The 25,662-nt window shown below is 44.6% G+C and overlaps 1 protein-coding gene across 2 annotated transcripts in view; it reads right to left on the reverse strand.

The window, feature by feature from the left end:
- exoc2 (exocyst complex component 2) overlaps positions 1-25,662 on the reverse strand; it is a 59,700-nt gene that overhangs the window by 25,401 nt on the left and 8,637 nt on the right. Inside the window, exons 1-8 of one of the 2 annotated variants that reach the window (XM_070554343.1) lie at positions 18,915-18,932; positions 18,563-18,711; positions 13,439-13,615; positions 12,811-12,934; positions 9,985-10,098; positions 8,020-8,144; positions 1,172-1,252; positions 367-512 (exon numbers count right to left, since the gene is read on the reverse strand). In XM_070554343.1, coding sequence (XP_070410444.1) covers positions 367-512; positions 1,172-1,252; positions 8,020-8,144; positions 9,985-10,098; positions 12,811-12,934; positions 13,439-13,615; positions 18,563-18,680 — 885 coding nt within the window. In that variant the 5' untranslated portion in view covers positions 18,681-18,711; positions 18,915-18,932. Of the gene's footprint in view, positions 1-366; positions 513-1,171; positions 1,253-8,019; positions 8,145-9,984; positions 10,099-12,810; positions 12,935-13,438; positions 13,616-18,562; positions 18,712-18,914; positions 18,933-25,662 lie in introns of those variants that run through there. The other variant, XM_054751998.2, reaches the window with a different exon arrangement.

Consider the following 25,662-nt stretch of genomic DNA (forward strand, 5'->3'; position numbering starts at 1 on the left):
CATACACAAAAAATGCTGAACACTAACTAGAAATTCACAAAAATTTTATAGAAATAAAATAATTTTGTTTATTGGGTCTTTGGTCATTTAAGACCTTTGGAAACTGTATTTAAGGATTATTTGTCATTTTTAAGGATTTTTAAGGCCTTAAATTTGGAAAAGCTAATTTAAGACGTTTTAAGGACCCGCGGATACCCTGTCTCTCTCACACACACACACACACACACACACACACACACACACACACACACACACACACACAGACGTGCTGAAGCGAAGGCACATGTGGTTTTCATTCTGGACTTGGCCCTTCGTTGATGTGCTGGTGTTTCTGTTTTTGTGTACACACAGTTCTGCACAAGGTACCTTCTGGATGTTGCGCTCGATGTTGAGTGGCAGGTTAAAGAGAAACTTGAAACGCTGCAGGACGTTCAGTGCATTGCGTGTGGAGTCGGCTTTGTCTTTCCGTCCCAGGACCTCCTGGAAGAGCGTATCTGCGGTGTCGCTCGCTCCTGCAAGAAGAAATTAGAGCGAGAGGGAAAGAGGTGGGAGAACATGAGGAACTGGGATCCTGTATAAATAAATGTTGATACCACATTTCCCGCTTATTGCTGGTCTCTGGTTTTCCTCTTTCTCTGGATGTTTTTGGACATAAGAACCGAAGAGCAGGGGTGGGAAGCAAGTCGCTGAGACGAAAGTGACAACTGTCCCTCGGCCTGCTTGGCCGGACCTTTGGACGGAGACAAAGCTCCATGGGTGGCCCTGGTTCCATCCGAAAGCTCTAATCTAAACAAAATCCCACAAAAAAAAGCTGAAACAGAGGAATATTTATAAGATTTTCAGCCACCAATCAGAGCTGGTGAGCTTCACAAAGCAGCTCTGTGATTGGCTGAGTGTGTTTCAGGCACGGGGTGAATGGAGGCCTTGACCCACCGGGTCTTTTGGCGTTGGTAGGGATGAAAGATGCGTCCGGCTGAGAGGTTTATTTACTCTACACTTCAGGAAAAGAGTCGGCTTATTGACCCACCATTAGAGCGGCCTCATTAACACACGGGGTGGGGGTGGGGGGGCTGCTACACAGAGACGGTGTGTGACAGCGGCTGATCACAAGCCCGTCTCCTCTAGGTTTCAACATGGTTTTTATTCTGAGGGTGAGATGATGAAAACTCACGGTTGAGGATGTCTTCCAGCTGCTGGGTCATCGATCCAGCCACCTTCTCCGTGCCATCGGATTCCAGCTTCTGGTGGATCACTGCAGGAGAAAAATCTGGATAATTTTAACCAGACGCCAAAGACGGGAACATTTTTAGCTTCAGGACGTGAAGGTGAAACAATAAACAGACTCTGCCGCAGTGGTAGATGTGAAATAACCCCCCCGCCTCTCCACCCACCGATGCTGCCGCTCCATCCCAACAAGGGCACGCCCCTGTCGGGGGAACGCCTGTGGGACGTTTAAAGCTCGTTCACCGGGAGGTAGCGGGAATGTGCAACAGCACCAGAGAAGAGGGGGAACTCTGATCCATCACAACCCCTTCGACCAAGCGGCACACTGTGCAACAGCGTGTAATTTACGGTATTAATGTCGCCAACGCTCTTCTGGATAGGGCTTAAGGCTAGCAATCTAGAGCTAGCCAAGCCAGGGCCGGCTCTAGGTAATTTGGTGCCCAAGGCGAGAGAGTCCATTTGGTGCCCCCCGATGCTGACCCCGATGGCTTGGGTGTTCTTTTCATCGTAAAAGATATCAAAAGTTTAAACGCGATGACAACAGGAAGTCCTTCTACAGCGCTACCCACGCACGTGATCTACGGCACACTTAACGGTCAAATGCATGGGAGCGGTGGCCCAAGCAGGAGCTCGTCATGCAGCCAGATCATTAGAATTTAAATATTGATGTTTTCATTTCATGTCATTTCAGAGGGGAATTTTGAGTATTTAGAGAGTGCATTTCACATAACAAACATATTTAATAAACTTATTTATATTTTGCACCTTATCCATCAGATGGCGCCCCAGGCGGCCGCCTGTGTCGCCTGTCGGCAAAGCCGGCTCTGAGCCAAGCTGCAGGAAATAAAGCGCTTTTTGGCGTGTAAACCAGCTTCAGGCACTGGCTGGATAATTCCCTGGTCAACTCTGAATTAATGTCCGGTATTTTGCGTCGGCTACTTAATAATTCACGGTTGATCAGAGCGGAATCAGGAGGTAGCTAAGTGCTAACGTCGGGGAGCAGCGTTATCTGTCGCCCAGTTGCACAAGCAATGACAACAGTGACAGAATCACACAAATAAATGCGTTTACCTTTCAATATCAACAGTTAACCTTTGCAGCTTAGCTCAGATGTAGCTAAACGTAGAGGGAATTTAAAGAGAAGGAATGAAGGGAAAACAGAGCGGCAGAGCGGTGGTGGAGGCTGCTCCAGTGGATAAATAAATGGAGAGCGGCGGTGGGCAGCTGGGTGCTGAGAGCTGCAGCGTGGGCTTGTTGACAGAGAGGTGGAGAGGGGTTCGGAGACGCTGCACTCATGAAGTGACACAACAAGAAGGACGATAAGGGGAAGGATGAGGAAAAAGAAAAGCGATTCTGCAGGTTTTAGCTCAACTTTCACTGGTTCTGGAGGGAACACCGGCTGTTGGTGGAGTTTGACAGGCGGGGGAGAGTTCTGTAATAAACACGGGCCCGCTCTGACAGACAGAAGCCTCCAGGCAGACGGAGGAGTTTATAAAACACACCTTTCAAACATGCCACCGCCTAATCAGCACGGGCATCGCCGCAGAACCAGCAGGTTAAGATGAAAGTACGCAGATGTGTGTGTGTGTGTGTGTGTGTGTGTACAGGATTGATAGGGCCCAGCAGAAAGGAAGACACACACTCTGCAGGTCTGCTTCGCGTCTCCAGACTCCCCTCTGCACCGCTGCCAGCTGTGTGTCCTCTACGTCTGTCGCACGCCGAGCGCCCGATGACGTTACAGTTAAGCTAAACATCGGGTCAGGGTCCGGATAACGGGACCCGAGGAAAAGCTGCAGCTTCTGCCGCACTTCCTGGAACCAAAAAAAGAATAAAAATAAAAATACGGAGTCCCTGGCTTCTAAAGCTGGAGATGTTTTGACTCCTGCTGGGGCTGAGGCCGCAGGGAACGGGCCCTGGGAATCTTTCATTTCTGCAGTACGGTAGCTGTTCCGTTTCCTGCATCACTGAGAGACTTCCTCTTCGCACAACAATGAAAAACCTCAAATTTCAACATTTTAGAAGCAACAACCCTCTGTTCCCCGACAATGCGCCACTCATGCAGACAGACTCTGTTAGTCTCAGGAGGTCTGGCTGAGTTCGTCCCCACACCTTCCACCGGGGAACAGCCAACGGCAAAACAAAGCTCAAACCACACAAATTAAAGAATGAGATTCAAATAAATAAAACCTTTTCTAAAGCTCCCAGGGTCAGAAGTCACAAACAAGCACCGGTAAATGATCTTGTGACTCGTTTTAACTTTTAGGTTTTTATTTAAGAAGGTGAATGAACTGTTCTCCTCAGGTTTGCGTTGCCTTTTTTTTTTAGTAGTGAACAGAAACCAGGGTATCTGCAGGTTTAAGGGAGCCAAATTTAAGACTTTTTAAGACCTTTTTTCAGGCCATTTTGACCAAATTTAAGCTAATTTTAAAGTTAAATTTAAGCTATAATTTCCAGCTATTGCCTGGAACTGGTGTCGGTACTGGATCTGCTCGGGTACAGGATCGGTTCGGGGTCCTTCGACTGCCGATGACGTCACATGACTGCAAATCTACTCAGCTTTCACACACACGTGTTGGAAAGACATCAGCAGTTTTGTTAATAAATTCTTGTTTGTTAACACCTAAATGTTTTCTTTATAATTGTAATTTGTTAATAAAACACCATATTATCTTTGTTTTGTAAAGAATGTGAAACTGCATAAAACCAACATCGGACTGAGAAACAACAGAACAGTTCTTATATGTGAAGCCACATCTGTTTGTATTAATGTGGAGCTCGTCTGTATATTTCCTTAGTTGTTATCTAAATACATTATTTGACTCTAAATATTGATTGGTGTCTTTCAATAAAGTTCTTATATTTTATTTTGCCCCATTTCATCAACATCAAGAGCTTTTGAGGGTCACCGTTTATCATTTGCTTATATTTTACATTTCCTTTAGAAATTCAAACATATTTTCTCCAAAACGTGTTGATTTTGGGACTACAGGACTACAACCACTAAGACCACAACCGCAAATTTGTTCTGACCAATAGTGATGGGAATTCCAGCTCGTTTTAGAGAGCCGGTTCTTTTGGCTCAGCTCACCAAAAAGAGCCGGCTCTTTCGGCTCCCAAGTGGCTCCTCAGATTTTCTGTTGCGTAGAGTACATTTATAACCAAAATAATGCTAAACTATATGTAAATTAATTTACTAATGTAAAAAGAAGCAAAATATCAAATATGGATTTAATAACTGAACAATTTAAGAAATCTCCACTTTCCGACTGCTAGCGCTCATTTTCTCACCGTCTTCGTCGCAATCTCCTCTCTCTCGCACGCCTTTTTCCTCCTCTTCATTCCCTCTCGTCTCCCTCCACCCGCATGTGCTCTGCTGTGTGTCTGTCTGAGTATGATCCTCCCTCTTCCCCGCCCCTACTGCTCTGTGTGTGGACAGTCTGGACACACAGTTACACATCGCCTGTAGCTTTCACCAAGGCAGGGGGGGAGGGGACGGCTCCCAATGATGAGCCGGCTCCCGTCGTTCACTTCAAAGAGCCGACTCTTAGAGCCGGTTCGTTCGCGACCGACACATCCCTACTGACCAATCAAAATCAGAACGTGATAACATCACGTCCGTAAGCTTCATGTTCAGCCAATCAACTACATTGACGTCATCGGCAGTCGAAGGACCCCGAGCCGATCCTGCACCCGAGCAGATACAGTACCGACACCGGTGCTAACCACGTCGTGAACGTGGGATTAGCCATCCAGTTACCATTAAACTTGCACTTCCCCATGGCGCAAGCTCCCGCTAGCTTAACCAGCTAATGTGCTCATGTAAAAATAGCCCCCTTTCACAACCATCTGAATGTGTACGGTTCCGCTTACGCCAACATCGTACACAAAAAAAGCTGAACACCAACTAGAAATTCACAAAAATTTTATAGAAATAAAAGAATCGTGCTTATTGGGTCTTTGGTAATTTAAGACCTTTGGAAACTGTATTTAAGGATTATTTGTCATTTTTAAGGATTTTTATGGCCTTAAATTTGGAAATGCTAATTTAAGACTTTTTAAGGACCCGCGGATACCCTGAGCAAGTGTGTGAAGCTCAGTGGGATCATTTTCATGTTTTAGCAGAATGAAGGATTATTTTGGCTAAGCTAACTGTGGCCTAATGGTGTGCCATTTGGAGAAAAGATTCAGCCAAAAGCAAATAAAACGTAAAAGAATGAAAAAGGAGCTGGCCGAGGCTCCCCCTTTAAGGCTCTAAAACCGCAAATCTGTTCACCAAAACTGGAAAATGGGCCAAACGGCTTCAGAAAGTACAAAACATCTGGCTTTTAGATGCTAATTTTAGCCTCAGCACTAAAGATACTAAAGTCTGTGTACTCATCTCTGCTGGAGACGATTTCAGTTCACAGCAGAAGAAAGGAAGGTGTAGAGACCCCCTGAAGGTTTTCCACCTGACAGCAACACTCTAAAAAACGCAACTTCAATTAGAGTCATTATTAAAACCTCACAAACAAGCAGTGCTGAAACCGAAGGAACAACACACCAATGACTGAGAGGTCCGAGAACACAGGTTCCTACATGGGGTTCTCCGGCGAGGCTCATCTGGACTGACTCAGAGCAACGACGAGCAGCCAAACTCCACAGAGACACAAAGAAAGGCTTCAGAGTGGCTCCGACAGCTGTGCTAACCGGGCCTGGCACCGGCCCGCTGTGTCAGGCTGCTGCGTGCCGGCTGGTATGTTGGTTTGGCTCACCGGAGCAGAAGTGTAAAGAATATATCCACTTGAGCTAACCATGCTGTGCCACTACTTCATTTTTCAAACCCAAGAGCCAGACCTTGGCTGCAAAAGGATGCTGTGGGGCTGCAATGAGTCATAGCGAGAAGACAGGAGTCTGGAAGCTTAAAAACGAACTTTCGAGTCACGCCGCCGGTCCAAATATGAGACAATGTTTATCTTACCAAGGATAAAAAATACTTAGAAAAGTAGGAGTCATGCAGCATTCAAGTAGAATGACTTTACAACTGCAGTCCCTGCTCCTGTTCTCAGCCGCTTGACTCGTCTTACGGCTCAATGTGGCGAATATTCGGGGTAAAATGTAGAAAAGCCCAACATTATATTAAAATGTGTTAAAAGATGCTTTGAAAGATGAAAATGACTTGAATGAAATATGTTTTCGGTCATGATGGAGAAAGTAAATAAAAGATTTTATTTATTTTCTTACTTTTTTCATTTATATTAGCACTTTTATTTTCATATTTTTACTCATTTTAATTAGTGTTTTCTTTGTGGGGGGGCCCTCTGCCCCGGGGGCGGTGGTCGACTGTAGCTTCCTGCGCGCTCTACAGGTAGTGCTTAAGTGGAGGTGGGGGTCTATGCTCCCCCTCCTCTGAGCGGCCTGACTTAGTGTGGGAGACCTGATGCTGCCGGGGCAGATGGCTCCTCTGATGGCGTTTCCTTGCCTTACCTGACTTGGCTCAACTGGACTCAGCCGAATGTAAATTTTTACTGGTGTGTGTGTGTGTGTGTGTGTGTGTGTTAATGTTTTTAACCCTCATATAACCCTTAAATTTTCTAACGTTTTTGTCCTTTGAGCACAAACAAATGCACCAAGGTCGTATAACGGTTAAACTGTTCCGGGAATTTGTTTGAAAAGCGCTTTATAAATAAAATCTGACTGATTGAAATCTACTAGCCAACAGAGGAAAACTTCACATATGTACATTTTACAGGTTTTTACAGTTTCAGAGTCTGTCCTGCTGTAACAGCACATCTGAATTACAGCTGCCGTGTGCAGTTCAACGAGACGGTTCTCAAATCTTCTCGTTCTTTACGGTTTTTTTATTTGTGAATTCCCAAAACTACAGCAGCTCCACCTCCTGTCGCTGTACTCTTCATGCAAAACGCCACAGGGCAGTAACGTGCCTATCCCCTCATGTAGCTCAGAGCCGTTTGGAGCCAGATGCAGACAGACGCCACGCCACCGTGACGAAACGGGTCTTTAAGTATCAGCGAGGTCCACTTGAGCGGCGGGTCACTCGAGTACGTCCACACTGCTTCCTGCATCCCTCCAGACTGAACATTTCCCATCGGGGCAGCGGGCACACAGTAGGCACGCTCAGTCTGAACGTGAGAATGACGGCGCATTGTTCCCATTGGTCATATTGGCCCTGCTATCAGCACTATCGGTCCTAATACCAGGGCTCGCATTGTGTTGGGCTGCTCCGTTTATTTAGATTCAGCCACTAACAATGAAAACATCGCCTCTCCTCCGACCGGGGCACAAACATACGGAAAGCAATAATAATAAAGATGGGGGCAGAGAAGTGTACGTATAAATAGTAAGGGGAAGTAACTGAGGCCTTCGGCGGGAGCGGGGAGTAAACAGACAAAAGCACGAACGATGAAGTGAACAATCGCACCTGGCAGAGCGACAGCGGTCAGTCTCTGCTACCTTGAAATCTCTGTGGCATCTGAAGGTCAGCGAGTGTGTGCACGTGTGTGTTCGTGACCACTTTTCATGTCAGACTGTGTGACAGGTGAGAGCTGATCTCATTTTGATGAAGGTGAAGCCAGCGTGTTGTGGTTGGCTGCTGTAACTGTAGCGCGAGGCGGAGGGTCTTCACACAAATGAGCCTCTTTAATCAGCGCCGCCGAGCCACATGTGTGGGGAAAGGAATCCAGCGAGGGCCACTCTCGCACACGCTCTAAAAGCCGACTTGTTTTTATTTCTCGGCGTGAAGCCATGAGCGCGAGTGCCGACTGTTTGGTTTGACGTAAACGCGCGAGCCTCGTTTACCTGACAGAGCATCCTGAGCCTCGAAGAAGGTGCTCAGGCCTCCTTTCACGTAGCCCAGACTCCCCTCGTTCTTCTTGGTGGCCTGCTTCCTCAGGTTACTGGCTGCAAGCTTCAGGTGCTCAAAACTGTGAAAGCAAAAGCAAAATGTCACCCTTGAGTCCACAAATGCTGATGAATTAAACACAGGAGGACGAAGCTTTGCGCATTTGCTTTTCTGGACGCACATCTGGAGCCGCCGTGGCTACGTGTGACTGTGTGTCAGAGTCTTGAGTGAGGTTTCCTCTGCAGGAAGAAACAGTCACCCAGTGAGGTCCAAACAGAGGCCCCTGGTCATGCTGGATCGCTGGGGTCTGGGTTACTGGGAGGATAAGCGGGGGTGGGGGGGCAGGAAGGCAGGAGCGTCCAAAATAACTCTCCTCTGCCCCGACACGACGGTCTCAGGGGTCAGCAGGTTACCTTGTCTACACACACCTCGCTGTTCGATGGAGAAACAACCGATAATGACAAGATCTGAACAAAAAAAAAAAAACCTCTAAATAAATGTCAGAACATAAATATAAGCCCTTTCCTCAATTAATTACATATTTAAAAACTTAAAACCATTTGTGAAAATGACTTTTGCTTCTTAGAATCTATAAGTAATAAACACTCATTTAATTCCCACGTGAGATGGTTTTCTTATTTTTAACTTAAGGAAAGTTATTTAAATATCAAGTCACCCCCAAATCAACTTCTTTTTTCTGATAAACTATATAAATGCGTGTCTAATCGTGCTGCAGACACGTGTAGTCAACAGTTTTGCACTTAAGTGCATTTTAGTTAAAGAGCAAGTCACCCCCCTACAAGAAACTTACTTCACTCCCACTTCCTGTTTGAAAAATGCAACAAATGCTGTTGCCTAACAGACCGAGAGGGCGAAGCCGCTAACAAATACACACACAGGCTCACAACGACATTGTGACATCATATGGTACCAGTTTACATCATAGTGTACCTCTTAGCCAATAGCGATGGCAGATTTAAATTCAAATGCAGTGCAGAGTTTTTACCTGACAACGGCACAACACTGAGTTTTAGGCAGAAAATTTAAATTTTAACTAAAACGCACTAAAGTGCAAAACTATTGACTACACGTGTCTGCAGCACGATTAGACACACATTTATACAGTTTATCAGAAAAAAAAGTTGATTTGGGGGTGACTTGCTCTTTAAAATTTTAATTTTCTGCCTAAAACGGTCAGTGCACTGCATTTGAATTTAAATCTGCCATCGCTATTGGCTAAGAGGTACCCTAGAATGTTAGCTGGTACCATATGATGTCACAATGTTGTTGTGAGCCTGTGTGTGTGTGTGTGTGTGTATTTGTTAGCGGCTCCGCCCTCTCGGTCTGCTAGGCAACAGCATTTGTTGCATTTTTCAAACAGGAAGTGGGAGTGGAGTAAGACTCTGGAAGGGGGTGACTTGCTCTTTAAAGTTTCAGTGAATCATCGAGTTTATTCGAGGACCGTGTACAATACTGAGCATAAACTTTACCATTTGATGAGTTGTACTAGATATAGCTTAAAGCTAATTCACATCTGCAGTCCCATAAAGTTTTATTTTGTCCTCTGAAACGTTACAGCGCAGGATGTTTGAAGCGCTGCTGCACGAGGGAGCTGAATAAAAGGAAAGGCTAATTTTAGTGGTATAATAACAACTGGGAGTACTGGTGCTCTCAGGGTGGAGCTTAAAGCACCAGATATTTTATTATTATTAGTCATGAGCAGCCGTCATCTTCTTTATGCCTTACCTCTTGTGAGTGTGCTTTCCGCTGCATCGGAGAAACTTTTTGTTGCTTGGTTTGATTATTGGACCAGAAGCAGGCAGAAAAACACATCGGCAAAGATACCAGAGGCGCTAACTAGAAGGAAACTAGAAGAACCTTCTGGGTGAAACCCCGATAAAGGGTCAGGCGTACTGACACACCTGGAGCCGGCGTGGTTTTCTATCAGATAGCAGGTGGCAGCGAAGTTCTCGCTGGTGAAGTCTCCACTCATTCCAGGAAACACCAGCTCGAGGTCCTTCTGTGGGATGTTGCCTCTGCAAAAAACAGATCCAAAACAATCCAATCAAATAAAACTTTAATGTGTCACAAAAGTACAGAATGAAACCAGCGGAGCAGAGGTCATCCTGATGAATACATCTGTTGTGAACTCTGATGGAAAGGTCATTGCAGACAAATGTTGAGATGACGTTTAGGCTCAAGTTCTCCAGCAGGGGGCAGCGTGTAGCCGAGAAGCACTGAAGGCTGGGAGCGCCTGGTGGGAAGTGCAGTGTGTGACGCCTGAGTGCCCCTGGAGGACCCCAGCACTCATTAGGGAAGCTTGATCTCTGCTAATGACCTGTGGTCTACACAAACCCACCTCTCCCCTCCACCAGCACCACCCACCCCGCAGCTACGAAGAAGGAAACGCCTCACAAAAAGAGAAGGCTCTGATTCGGAGAAACTACAAGACCACGCAGCTTCGTTCTGTCCCTGCGTCGTATTTGCTTATGCACAAACACTGTTACAGATGATCCACATTTATACAGCACATCCGGTATCAAATATAGGAACAAGGGCGCCCCCAAGGGGTGGCCAGGGGTGGCCATGGCCACCCCTAGAAAATTGCTGGCCCCCCAGGAAAAGCCTGTGTTAACAAATCATATTAATGTTCAGTCAAACCATATATTGATCTTGTTTATTGAAGACATAATTATAAAAGCAAAATAAATTATTACAATTAATGCATAAATAATTAATAAGAATTTTAAAAAATACATGTTTCTGCTGCTCACCATTTAAAAAAAGTTTTTTTTATCTCCATAGTTTTTTGTGAACACAGCAACAGGTGAATTAACCTGCAACAGGTGAATTTTTATTAAATTTGGGAAAACATTTTACTTAATTTTTATAATTAAAGTTTTTATTATTTTCAGATTTTTTACAACGTACAAGAACATACCAAAAACAAAAGACAACACACATGCCTTTAGGTGTCCATTTAAAATTAAATTTCTCCACCATATGTGAATAGCACAGACCCGGCGATGGCATAGCCTCAGACTTGGACCAATTAATTGTATATCCAGAAATTTTGAGTAGGATTCTAGAGCGTCCCTTAAATGTGGTAAAGATGTAAGTGGATTAGTTATCGTTGCTAGAATATCGTCTGCATAAAGAAGTAATTTGTGTTCAACTTGGCCCGCTCTTAAACCTTTAATATCACTATTTGACCTAATACTCACAGTTACCGTTTCTATAAGTATAATGAATAATAGAGGGCTGAGTGAACACCCCTGTGGGGTCCCACGTGACAACCCGAAAAAAGGTGAAATAATTCCGTTGGTTATAACTGCCGCCCTCGGCTCTTTACACAATATTTTAACCCCATTTATAAATTGTGACTCAAATCCAAAATTTGATAAAGCAGAAAAAAGGAAACCCCATTCAACTTTATCAAACGCCTTCTCTGCATCTAAGGAGAAGGCAGCTACAGGCTCATGTTTTGACTGACTCGCCCACATTAAATGCAGCAGTTTCCTGACATTATCCACTGAAGAACGGTTTCTCATAAATCCTGTCTGGTTCAGGTGTATATTAGGAAGGACTTGTTGTAAGCGCAGGGCTAACACCTTAGTAAGTATCTTACAATCTGAGTTCAACAAACTAACTGGCCTGTAATTTGTTGGATCTGTACTATCCCTGTCTTTTTTTTTTTACAATCAAAGAAATCAGCGCTTCGTTAAATTTAGGACGGAGTTGGCCTCTTTCTAAAGACTCTTGGAATACTTTTTGTAAAACCAGGGAAATAATGTCTGTATACTCTTTGTAATACTCGGCGGGAATGCCATCATAGCCTGGAGATTTCCCCTTTTCATTAATGAAATCGCTTTTCTAATTTCTCCTTTCATCAAACGCGTTTCAAACATCAGTTCTTCAGAGTCAGAATCAACATTCCAGACGTCCACGAGGACATTCTTCCCGCTCTCAGCGAGCGTTTGGATTTGCAGAACCACACCAGGATGGAATATTTTACTCATTCTGATGCACCAGAAATGATTTGTGAGGACCGTTCTAGTGATAAAAAGTCAAGTTGGGACTTATAATAACCTTTAACGAAAACCTCCGGGGACGTTTAAACCGTCTCAGAGATTTAAAATAAAAAAACTACGTTTACACAAAAGGTCTTACAGATCAAAGAGACCGATTAAATACCTACAGAAGACTCTTACTCTATATTTTTATGCATAAAGCGTGTTGGGATTGAAACCTCTACTCTGAGCTGACCTCCCGTCCACTGATGAGCTCCAACATTCCAGTCGTGGACGTCGTGTTTAAGGGGAATTCTGCAGACTGGATGTCTACGGTTTTCCTAGGAGGTGCGGCCTCTTTACGGGTCTCAGCGGCCACCAGCGGTCACTTGCCCCCGCCCCCTTCAAACCAAACAAAAGTAGAGCCAGAGACGCCAGAATCTGGCAACACAAGTACTGCCGCCTCCGCATCCCCCCCGCGCGTGGGAGGCATCGCCGGCTCTGAGGCCACGTCGCTTCTTTCCAAATGTCGTTTTATCATCTTTAAACAAAATGATGTAGTTTCCACTCCCTGTGTGGAGCGGTTAGAGGCTGTCCACTGCCATGCTGGCACATGAGGAGAGTTTGTTTCTGTTTATGGATGTAAACCATGACTCAGCGACGAGGGCGCTGGTGTTTATGACCGTTTGACTGGGTTGTGTGTGTGTGTGTGTGTGTTGGTAGAGTTTGGATCCATACTTGTCTATCTCGATGCCCAGCGGATTGCTGGGACCCAGAGAGAGGGGCGAGAGGCCTTTGTTGCGATCCCTCCTCATGTCATAGTTGATCTCGTCCACCCACACGGCCGACTGCTCCAGGATACCTGCAGGACGGGCGAGAGGCAGACGCTGGACATGTCCCATATGTCCTCACATACAGCATGTTTCACACACAAACAGACCATAATATTACCCACGTGGGTGCTGACTGTATACCTGCTACCATTTATTATTATTATTAGTTTTTTTCTTGTTAAATATGAATTTTATGAATTTTAAACTCAGAGTTCATCTTTAGACGTCTAAGATGTTCAAAAACTCAACGTTCAGCAAAGACTGAGGAGGTTAAAAGTCATGCATGAAACACTTCAGATCATTATAAAGTTTAATTTGAACTAAAATAATAACGAACAGCCGGTCTGAGCGGCAGGTGAAGCTCAGACGGATCAGGATCGAATGTGAAAAGTCCCACTAAATCAAAAGTTTCACGAACGAGAAGTAAAGTAACTCCAGCCCCAATCGTAGACGTCTCTCCGGTCTCTTTTTTGTGTCCAAACCAACAAATATTCAGTCTGACCCACGAGGACGTTTTGTCTCTGGAGTCTCACCAATCCTGTCCGGTCGGAGCAGCTTGAAGGAGACGGTGGAGGTGCCGAGACCCCCGGACTTGGTGGTGACGATGATTTCTCCCTTGTCGTCTTTGGCAGGACCCACGCGGCAAACGATTTTACTGGCAGACATCCACTCAGCTGTCAGCATGCAGTTATGGCCGCAGATGGACAGACCTGAGACGGAAGGGAGAGACGGAACAAATAAACTAAGTGTGGCAGGGGCAGGGACACACACACACACACACACACACACACAAGCTCTCTCAGACTGCAGTGATGTTTATCAGCACGTGTAGTCAAACTGTCACCAGGGTCAAAGTTCACGCTGGGGTCAGGGTGGGTGTGGGTGGCCTTGACCTTCCTCCATCTGTCTTTAAAGCGAACGTGCACGGCCTCTCAGCGCTAAGTGGCTCATTACTGGCACAACGTGCACTCTGCCCTGACGCCCGTCAGCCTCCTGTTAACCCCCCCTTCCCCGAAGAGTATTTGGGCACGGGAAGAAAGAGTCGAGACTACTTTGACATTTCCAGCTGAGAGGATTTGCAGCGCTTCACAAGTGTGTCATCAAAAGGTTAGAAAAGCCCGTAAGAGCCGATCAACAAATAGGCCATAAAACCGTGAATAATACGCCCATTAGAGCCCATTTCCTGCCTCTGTTCTCCACCGGCCACTTTGTCTGAATACATAAGCACTCACACACATTTGTGCATATCTAATAGTCTGAATCGGGGTGGGGGTGGGGGGTGCTGGTTGAGTTCAGGTAGAGGGAATAATAATAATAACAACAACAATAATAAGCTGGTAGTTCATCTGTAGAGCTCAGAAAACGTTATTTTAGGAATCACACACAAAAGACAGATTTCACTCTTGTAGAGTTCAACGAATAATATTAAAAAATTTATTTAAATAAATATATTGTGTATTATTTAAAAATGTGAGGTTTCTCTTCTGGGTTTATAATTAAAGGGACTTTACGGACTTTTGAATTTTTATGCTCGCGATTGCCCCCTCAGGCCAAAAGCGTAACGGCAGCTTCAATAGTAGGCTCGTGCACGAGGCGCGCATGCTGTACGTGCACACTCCTTAACGAAAATACCGTGTGTGTGTGTGAGTGTGTGTGTGTGGCCCGGAGGACAGAGAACAGGAGAACGTGCAGCTAATTAACTAAATAATTTGGTTCTGTAGCTTTCTCTTCAGCACAGCCGACAAAGGTTCATGATGGGTCAGTCCTCCTGCATGCTCAGATCATTCCCTTCCCTTGCTTGAAAAATTGTTCCAAAATGAAAGTTGAACCCACATCTTTTTTATCTGTGAATTCAATGCCGTTCGGCGAGTCTCAAATAAAAATTTGGGCGTCTTACTGTAAAAAAATATACCATTAATGTAAAAAAGAAACTCCAAATAAGCCATGTTCACATCCAGAATCGAACCCAGGTCTTCTGCATGAGAGTCTGACGTCTAACTAGTTGAGCTAAAGCAACAGTGACGTCTTTGGCATCTGTAACATTTATATCCTTGATGACAGCTGAAACAACGTTCAAAGAACGGTTGGGAGTGAAAATGGCTATTTTGTTGCTAATTAGCAGGAAATATCTAGAAGAAAGTTCTACAGAAAGTAGCTAAGGGTCCTCAGAAATGTAGCTAGGTTTGTCACTAGGCGTTAGGAACAGCGACAAAGTGGCACTGCCTCTCTCTCTGCTGCTAAAGCTACGGATAGCAAATGCTACGGGCGATGCCTGAGCGTGAACGCGCATGAAGCAGCCTGCTCGACCCGAGCATCTCTCTTTTTCTGTGATTTTACAGAAAAACAGGCAATCACAGTAAAAATGCCAGGGCTCATTCTACAGGACCAGGGCATTGCAGGAGAACGTATGAAGAAGACATTTATTATTTCTATACATGTTTTGGCTGTCACACTTCCATAATGTCCCTTTAAAGCTTGATTTTTTTAAATGGGAAATTCGCTAAAAAAGATCAACATATTTAAACAAAAATATAAACAGTACTGAAACCTAAATGATTTTTATTCAAAGAAAATCAAACCCGTAGTACTTCAGTGGCGCTCCACCTTTACGACCTCAAAGGAACAGAAGTAACAAATAAAATATTTGTATAAAACACGTTTGTGGCTGACATTTAAAGCTGCAGTGTGAGATATTTTACTTGTTTTCTAGGGCTGCTCAACTCAGGCAAAAAAGGATTATTGTGGTTATTTTGACTGAAATTGAGATCTCGATTATTTAATTAATGAGGATTTTTTTAAATGTATTTATGTGGTCATACCATTGCACAGGGCACAATCAGAGGAAAAGAAAACGTAATTAAAAATAAAGAAAAAACCAAACAACTCCCGATTCCTCGTGTGAAAGGCCCAATACACTTCCTCATAGTTCATGCCCTAAAGGTTGACGTTTAACTTATTTAAGCCTACCCAATACAGACCTGAACAAATACTGACAACAAAGAGATAAACATTTGTAATACAAAAATAAACAGAAACATATAAACTTCTATGTTGAAGTGAACTTCCACAACCTGCTGCATAATAAATACGTAGCCCTGAGGTGCCATAGGGGAGTGTGTACAGCAGCGCGTGCAACGTGTCGCCCACAGACATGAACTATTATTATTTACCAGCCTGAGAAACTGGAGGTGTGGCGTGAGAGTGCAGGAAGACAGAGAAACGCCTGTCTGACGCTCACAGTTTGCAGCCCTGAAACAAGATAAATTTAGGGCTGCACGATATTAGGAAAACCTGCGATATTCAATAACAGTGATTAATATTGCGATGACGATATCACATGCGATGAATAAAAACTTAACTCAGGAATGAAAATAATCAAAATCAAAGAAATAAAAAAATCATTAAGATGAGAAAAGCAAAAGATGTGAGGAAAGGGAAAAAGAAAAAGTGATCCGTGGATCCTGGGAAAAGCAGAAAGAGCAGAACTAAGCTAACTCTGGTGTTTGCTAACCATCAAAATTAATCTAACCTATGAGAACCCACCCCATTGGCCAAATGGGTGAAGAGCTCTATTTGATTTGTTAAAAAAACATCATGCTTCTGTTTGATGGACAGAATGCGTTATGTGTAGCAAACATTCGAGCTGACCATTCATTGCGATATTTATCTGTTCTTTGCGATATGCATGTTGCACATGCTGATATTGCGATAACGATATATTTACGATATATTGTGCAGCCCTGGTATAAATCTACTTCAGATAGTCAGATAGGACTCGCTGTTTCCTGAATGTATTTAGCTTGTAAAGCAGCTGTTTCGAGTGAGTGAGATCCACCGAGAAAGGTTTGTGATTGGTCAGCAGATGTAACGCGATCGTGCTGCACATCGTTCCCTTTCCTAATGTCCAGGACAGTCTGGAGCACAGGCTCGGTGTTTTGCTAACCTGCAGGGAATATCGAAGACAATGTAATACAGAGATTAGCCGTAGGTTACCAGAAATGTCCATCGGTTGTGCGTCAGATTGTTGTTAGCAATAGCGACGAAGTTGCTACATTTGCAACACTGTGTGGGAGGTGCGATTGATTTGCAACTCGGAGCAGGACTGGAGTAAACCGCGAGGGGGGAGCAAATAATCGGCTCATTTTGTTAGTTACCGAGAACGGCTCACCGCTAGCCGCCACGAGGATGGGTCGAATACAGAGGACCAATCTCACCACACAACAGTGTGTGTGTGTGTGTGTGTGTGTGTGTGTGTGTGTGTGTGTGTGTGTGTGTGTGATAAATGATGGGCTTTTAACCTTTATAACATTCAAAACCAAGATTCTAATTGTGATTAAAATTCAAGCAGCGTAATCGTTTGCTATCAAATACGGTGCGTCACATTCACAGACATGTCCTATTCTTTCATATTTTCACCTAAATCTATTCAAAATATTCTAGTTTTAGCTTGAATTTTTACATTTTAGTATCTATAAATTGTGGTCAATGCTCCGTGGTCATGCGCCATCTTGAAATACCGTAGCTGTTTAGGGACATACAAGGTATAATGCGCCGCGTTTGCACTTCGACATAGTTCTCTCCCAGACAGGCTTACTTGGTTTGGGGAATTTCTGCTCCTCCCCCTTGGGGTGCTTGCCCTGCTCTAACTACATAAGCTCGATGGATTGAACGCTGGAAGTCGTTTTTAAATGTGGCGGTGCGCACACGGCCGCATGGTACACAGCAGACGCGTTAGAAGCTGCAGCACTGGAGCGAGAAGACTCGGATGAGATCAGTTCTGCAGCATGCATACGACACACACACCAGTAGGCTAATGCGGCGCACGAAAACACAACTACTGCCACGCTTCTACGGGATGACAGTTTTGATAGATTTACTAGCTGCATGTACGTTGCTTTGGACAAAAGCGTCTGCTAAATACATAAACATAAGATGCAGCAGCAACACGTTGTTGGTGCTCCAGTTTTGGGTCTTTCATATGGATCAAAACCGTTTATAGTGCTGATTTTGTCCACATACCGGTTCCTGCCTTCCCTATTTAACTCATTTGCTGCCAGCGTTTCTCACTGTTTTTACAGTTTTTTTTTAAAAGAGTGACAGAACATTGCGCGCTAGGATGATGTCGACGCCAAAACAACCAAAACAAAGAGGAGACTCACCTCTTACATCAGAAAGAATCTGCTCGTTTCGAGCGTTATCCGTTCTTTCATAATCCGTTGTTGAATTGTGATCGGCAGAAGCTTTTCCGGTTCGCGCCTCACTTTTTTTTTACAGCAGCGGCCCAAAACGATCTCCTAACACATGGATGTTCTGCTTCCTGATCACGTGACATGTGACGTATGCGGATGAAGATCGGCTTTAGAGCTGAGATGTTTGTTCTCACGGTGCGGGGGCTCGTCCGACGCCCACACAGTGAAAAAAATGCTAATTGGCAGTGAATGAGTTAAAGTATCCCTGTAAATTCTGCATCCTTTTTGGGATTTCAACTTGTGGTTTAACACTTCCTTTCAACCAAATCCGCTTCTTCTCTGCAATGTACTGTTTGTTTTCACGGTTTGTTTACAGTCGTGATGCCATGGAGATGTCAGCCACGTCCCAGAATGCAACGCGAGATCCCAAGCCCTTCAAGACAAAGCGTCATCGGCTAAAGTCCTTACCAACGAGATCTGCCGGTCCTGTTCCCAGGTTTTCTCCTCGGATGGTGACTTTGGTCCAGGCTGTGCCCTCTTTGGGCGAGATGCCCGTCACCAGCGGTGGCTGACGTGAACGTGACATGGCGTCTCTACAACGCTGGGTCTGTCAGAACCTGGACAAGAAGATTCAACAAACAAAGTCAGTAGAAAGCCCAAAATCCATGTTTTACAGACAAATGAGTGAAAAAATAATTATCACATCATTCATAACGATAACAAACGATAATCCTACAATATAATCTCCGATCTCAGCATAATTCCATTAATAAACTGTAAATTTAGCATCCCCAGAAGGCAGACATTTAAGTTTTTAGACCTGTAGTTCCAGCGTTTGGCTCACAGCTCATCTCCTACCATGTAGGTCTCCAAACAATGTGTGCATTGCAAGAATCATCTCTGTGATAAAAGCAAAAATGGAGAAGAGAGCCAAGAATGAAGTAGACAGAAAGCAGAGGAAAGGAAGAATGTAAACCTCACAGTGCAGAATAAATAAACCTGCTCTGCCAAATCATTCCTCATAAGCCCACACAATGCTGCACCGATTACGGAACCAAAGAAGGAGCAACCGTGCAAATGAGAGCTTGTTGGAGCGGAGAAAAGAGAAAAGACGTATTTAAGCGGCACACACGTTTGCTAATAAATTAGTGCCCGGTCTGAAAAACAACGACCAAACCCCGAAGTCCGCCCGTTTGCTCTGCAGCCCTGAACACACTCGCTGCAAACAGCAGGACCGGATGTGGAGCGGACCTTCAGCGAGTTCAAGGCAGCAAACCTTCACACCATTACAGGCCTGCTGGACTGGCGAAAGAGCCTCTGACGTAGGAGCAGGGCCAGATTAAGACTTTGTTGTACCCTGGGCAACAATATTCAAGGGCCCCATCATCATGACCCAAGGATCACCATAATATGGTCACATACAGAATATTTTACTGTAATATGCAGTAAATATACTCAATACTTGAATACCTGACATCACGTAACCCGCTCAGGGTAACCTTTGACCCACCTCGTGTGGACTGACCAATGAGGACAGTCTTAACTTGAGGCCCTCTCTTCATTGGTCAGTCTGCATGAGAATGACTCTCAACCGACATTCAGAGTCGTAGGCAGCGAAGCGTCTCTGTGCAGCGCAAAAGCCCGGATGGACAGTTTGTTTAATAGGGTGACCATATTTCCATTTCCAAAAAGGAGGACAGGGGATCTGTGCCTATGACATCACACTATGGCAACGCCACACAAACCATGCTGGGACCCATTTTTTTTGTAAGAACTAAATTAATATCAGATTCTGCCAATAAAAGGGCTCTAAAACAATTCATATGTAAATATTTTGCATATTTAATGCAAAATCTCATTTTTCTGCTTTAGTGCTGCAACAAGGTTTTATTAATAATAAATTATTATACCTTTTGTTTTACTACAGCATCGGTACGCTTCCTGTGCACAGATTATTAAGGACGCTTGTTTCAGCTGTGAGATTAGACGATAGGATCAATGATAAAATAAGTTGTCACACACTCCACGGAAACTTTCAGAGAATCCACAAATAGTGGCTTTCAATCGGTTTTGTTACTTTTTGCAAGTTTAGAAAAGCAGCAGATGAGACAGCATGTCTGATAATTTAGTTTTTCATCTGATAATATTAGAACATGTCAGTAATGTCTGAGGGGCTTTTATAAACACTGTATAACTAATACTGCTGGAGGGTAGAAATTACACAGAGGCTTCTGGGGAGCCCAGTTGGGGGGGGGGGGGGGGGGGTCATTTTGCCTTGGCCCCCAAAATGTCTTGAAACGGCCCTGGGTGTGTGACTGAGTGTTGAAGGTGATCTGAATTGTATCAGATGTATAAATATTACATGTGTATAACTTATTGTTTTATACAGGTAAAAACGTGTAGTGGAGATAAATCTATCTACATTTTACTTATGTTTTCTTGTTTTTATTTAACTATTTCCTGTCCTGTCTGTCTCTCATCTTCCTGCATCTCCTCTTAATTCTCCAGAAAATCTGCTGCCTGGATTGTTACTTTTTCACCTCATCAGTTACTTCTGAGCAGATCAAAGGGATCTCCTGACCGCAAAGCGGAGAGCGCGTTTCGATGCTGCGTCAGTGAGGTGAAATCTCCGCAGTGCAGGTGATGAGCTCCACAGTAGCAGAGCGCTTCAGGCACAAATAAGACAGAAAGTAGAGAACATGAGCGGACATGAACGATCGTGTGTTAATTATAGTTTTTGGGTTGCGCCACTTTGAGAATGGACCGTGCGCTGGACGCAGCAGCCTGGAGCGCTGCGCAACAACGATCATCGCTCTGCCGCTCTCTGTGCTCTCTGCTCAAAAGAGTTCATGAATGATGTAATATAGGTAGAAAACTTTTTATCCGGCTCCCCCGGATGTGTAGGATATACAGCTCCCCCATAATTCGACCCCCGCTCACGGATGAAAAGCCGGACATTTTCATAAATACAAGACAAGCCCCCCCCCCCCCCCCCCCCCCCCCCCCCCCCCCCGACAGAGAGTGAAAAGTGAAAAGTTGACATGTCCGGGGAAAAGAGGACCTACGGTCACCCTAGTTTAATATAAAGCGGGAGATTACAGATACAGTGTTGTTTTGCTCGTGCCCTTGCTGCCCTGGGCCCTTTAGAGTTCGTGGGCCCCTGGGCAATTGCCTAGTTGCCCGTATGGTTAATCCGGCCTTGGGTAGGAGGAAGTAAAAAACTAACAACGTGGCTGCTTTCCGCTAGAAGGAAGGAAGCGGATCCGTTTACCTTGTTCTCAAATCACCTACTTTTATCATATAACCCGTAAATCTTCCTGCACAAACATGCTTGTTTTACAAACGACACGACTTTCTAGAGTCAGGGTGTGTGTGGGAACCCGGGAGCCACCAAACTGGGCCCGGCCCATCCCAGAAACACTCACTGGTTTCTACTTAGCTATTCCACATTTAGGAAATCCAGTGTGTGAAAGATTTAGGAGGATATGTGCTGCACATCTGTTTTAATAACTTCACAAAACTGAAGAAAATAATCTAAACAAGTATTTTACGACAACAGAAAACCCAACAAACCAAACACTGAAGCTCAAGAATCTTTTTATTTTGTTAATCCTTCAGACTTTTGGAAAGGGTGGCTGAGATGGTGCAACATTTAAATCAAAGTTACAGCGTGTGAGAACAAATAAACAGCTTTAATCTATTCTACTTCAGAAACGTAAAGGAACAGTCAGTCACTTTGATTTTACACATAAATTAAGGAAATTTATGTGAATAAACAAGCGCACAAAATAAAGGAGCCTTTTTATGTTTAGAGATCTTTATAAACAACACATTTTGCCGCAGAAACGGTCAACTAGAACTTCACGGTGCATTTTAAAACCATTGGTAACTGTAATGAACTTTTTACACGTAAAAAAATACATTTACTTATAAAACACAAATTCTAAAGAAGTAAAAAACAAACAATATTTATTTGAGGTTTTTAGAAGATAAATCAGCACAAATTCTGATGGGATGAGTCTGAAACCGTGACCAGATGAATTCAACCTCCTGGAGAAAAAAAGATTCCTGAGGAATGTTTTGGGATCTCTTTCCCAACCCGGGTCGCCCCGACATCACAGCGTTAACGAGAAGCCCCCAGCGGGATTTACCTCGCCGTGTTTCTGCTGCCCCGTGCTTGTCAGAGGAAATGAAGGAGAAACGAGTGTGACATGATGAAGATAAGAGGTTAACGGGCCTAAAACCAGAGCTTGGTAGATCCTTCATCAATCCCACATGTTTGGAGGGGGAGCCCAGACCAGGGCTCTTTATTTTGTATAATCCTGATTCTGCTTCCAGGAGTGTTTTTGTCCTACCCCCCCTAATCCTAGAAATACACACACACACACACACACACACACACACACACACACACACACACACACACACACACACACACACACTTGCGCCAGGCTAAATGACAGCTCAGCGAGGTTGCGTGCGAGGGGCCCGAGCTGGTGTTGTGTGGTCTGTGTGTATGAGAGTATGAGAGTATGAGGAAGGATCTGCAAAGAGGTCTGAGCAGTGTGTGTGTGTGTGTGTGTGTGTGTGTGTGTGTGTGTGTGTGTGTGTGTGTGGTCTGGGTGTGTGGTCTCTGGCGCGGGCCTGGGGAGAGCCTGCTGACGGCTGGGATGAGAAAAGAGCCGCTGTGTTTACTTTACTCTGGGGGCTGTTCATGGACAAGAGAACACTGCCCAGACCCTTCTCTATAACAGCTAGCACACACACACACACACACACACACACACACATGTACGCACGCACACACGATGCACCGAGTCACACAGAAGGTAAGGGGACTCCAGCACAGGTCTCATGTTCTGCATCACCACAAACGCTCGGCAAACAAGGGAGAGAGAGAATATAACTTCTTCCTGGGGGGTGGGGGTGTCCTCAGTGTCTTTCCCTCTGCGCAGCAAAAAAACGCGTTCAGGATCACCAACTGGATACGTTTGCAGCGGCTGATAAAACAACGAGCCTCTAGGGGGCATTTGGAGATGATCTAGCTCTTTACTCGGACATGTGTCCATCTTTTGACAGGGAACCGACACGATCGCAGAACCAGAGTAGTCCCGTTCTTCTGGACTCCCAACCACGATGCTGCAAGCCTTTAGCGCTCTCCCGCTGCTATGCGGGCTAAGAAAACAGGTTTATTCATCCTGACACTGACTAACAAACAGGCTTACTCTAATCGTACGATAGCTGTGGACCTTGAAGCTCTTTGGGTCATGTCGAGGTGCTGCTAAGTGGGCGTCGCCTCTCTCCAGCTCTTTGACAACTTAAAAGCAAAATGTCACCCCCCAGTTATAGAGGTGGGCGGGGTGGCTTAAAATAATCAGCAAATTAAAAAAGAGGAGGATGTCGAGCAGAAAAAAAGAGTTCAATACCTGGACTTTCAAATTAAGAGTGTCCCATACAATACAGCATTTTATTCTTTGCTGCTGTTTGTTTTGAATTGTGTAAATCCAACTTCCTGTTTGTTTTTGTGTACGTGTGTGATGATGCTGCAGTAGTAATACACACAGGCCTTACTGTCTGTGTGTCAGGTGAGGGCATTCAGACAGTAGCACGGTTTAAATACCTGGGCATTATTCTTGACTCTATCATTTAAACATCAAGTGAAAAATAAACGGAGAAGGAAGTGACGCCACCATCAGCGTCAGCCTGAGGAAGTCTGCAGCCGCAGACGAAACGCAGCGACAAAACAGGTAACGCTGAATTAGAACAACGACACAGCATGAACACACCTAAGATGATCAAGTGAAAAAGGAGGTGCAAACGACTAAAAATAACTTTCAGGTATGTAAGAAACTGTTTAACAACACCTGTAGAAAAGTTATATATGAACTCTGTGGTTTTCTCTGCCTCTGCTCTTCCTCCTCTATCTGCTTCCTCTTCAGCACATCCTGAGCTCCTTCAAAGGAATCTCCTACCATCTTTATGCAGATGACATCCAACTGTACATCTCCTTTAAGCCCCATGAGATGTCTAAGCTGTAGCTGTTACACACCTGCTTAGACTGGCCCTGTCCACACGTAGCCGGGGATGTGACACAGTGTAATATATTACACTGTCACATTTTTACGTGACTCAAGGTGGTACAGCTTCTTAAAGGGACATGAATGTTGCCAACCTACACACATCTTTTCATTTTTTATTATCACATTTTTTGGCATGGGAAAAATTATCACGATAAGAGTCAAAAATTTCGATAATGACAAATTTTCGATATATCGCCCAGCCCTAATGTGTATACTGTGTCCACCAACACTGTGTTGTATAACCATAATCAACTAGACAACAGCTGTCTGAAGAGCAAATAAATACAGCATATTAATGATTATATTAAGTTCAAATCATTCTAAAAACACGACAAACTGCATCAGCGCACACGCGCGCACACACACACACCCTCATGAATGAGGCGTTCATCGTTTAGAGCTCGGAGTTTAAAGGTGACTCACATTTGGCAATGATTGGCATAAATTTGTGTGCGAGTGTGAGTTTAGACGAGTGTGTGATGGGTTCAGCAGGCACAAAGGGACCCATTTAGGCAGCTCATCACCCCTCAATCCACTCCCCTATGAGCAACACACACACACACACACACACACACACACCTCAATGCTCCTCAACATTACACAAACACCAGATTCCATCAAAGATCCCTGCAAGTCCTCTGAATGCACAGAGCCAGCCAAACATAGCCCAGTTGGAGACGAGCGGCCCGATCACACAGCCAGAGTGGTGCTTTGAACAATCCTCCTCAGTGTCCCTCACACCCGGGACACTTCACCCCTCTGAGATGTGGAGAGGGGAAATGTGCATGATATCCAAAAATGAAGCATAGTGTGTTGATCGTATCGTCTCACATAAACAATCTGATTAAAAACCAACACTGAGACCACTGGGCACCTTTACAATGAGTCAGCATCGTCTCCGTAAACATGGAGACGGGTCCAGAGCCGTCTGAGAGGACAGAGCCATCAGATGTGTGCCTCCAGCTCACGGTCCAACCGTCGAATCTGCCCGCAGGCTCTGTTATGTTTAGGGTTTTCTGTTTGTTTGTCAGTCTCCAGTGATTTACATAGCAATGCTTAATGAAGCAAGGTCCCCAATTTCCCATATTAAACCCTTGTACCAATAAACAGAAATATGAAGAATATGCCTGCAACTGCATGAAATTGTTTTCAGAGGATTAGGAGGCTGGAGCCAGGCGGCTCTGCCCGGTGACACGGTGAAACGGAGCAATCTGAACCTCCAGGTTTTAACACTGCTGCCTGAACGGCTTTGCACAAAATGATTAAATAACACAAGCGTGAGAAACATCCGCCGTCACACAGCATCAATACAGCAAAAATCACAACGTCGCTGCACTCAGATATTACCCCAGCGTACAAGTTTATTCAGCTTTAACCCGTCTAACGGTAGATCATTTGGTAACTTTAATGAATTATTGTAACTTTAGGTTTATTAGTATAATTTAAACTCGGGTTGTACATAGTTAACCGGTTAATTGCCATTAATTT

Source organism: Nothobranchius furzeri, chromosome 8, assembly GCF_043380555.1.
Source record: "Nothobranchius furzeri strain GRZ-AD chromosome 8, NfurGRZ-RIMD1, whole genome shotgun sequence".
Taxonomy (NCBI): Eukaryota; Metazoa; Chordata; class Actinopteri; order Cyprinodontiformes; family Nothobranchiidae; genus Nothobranchius; species Nothobranchius furzeri.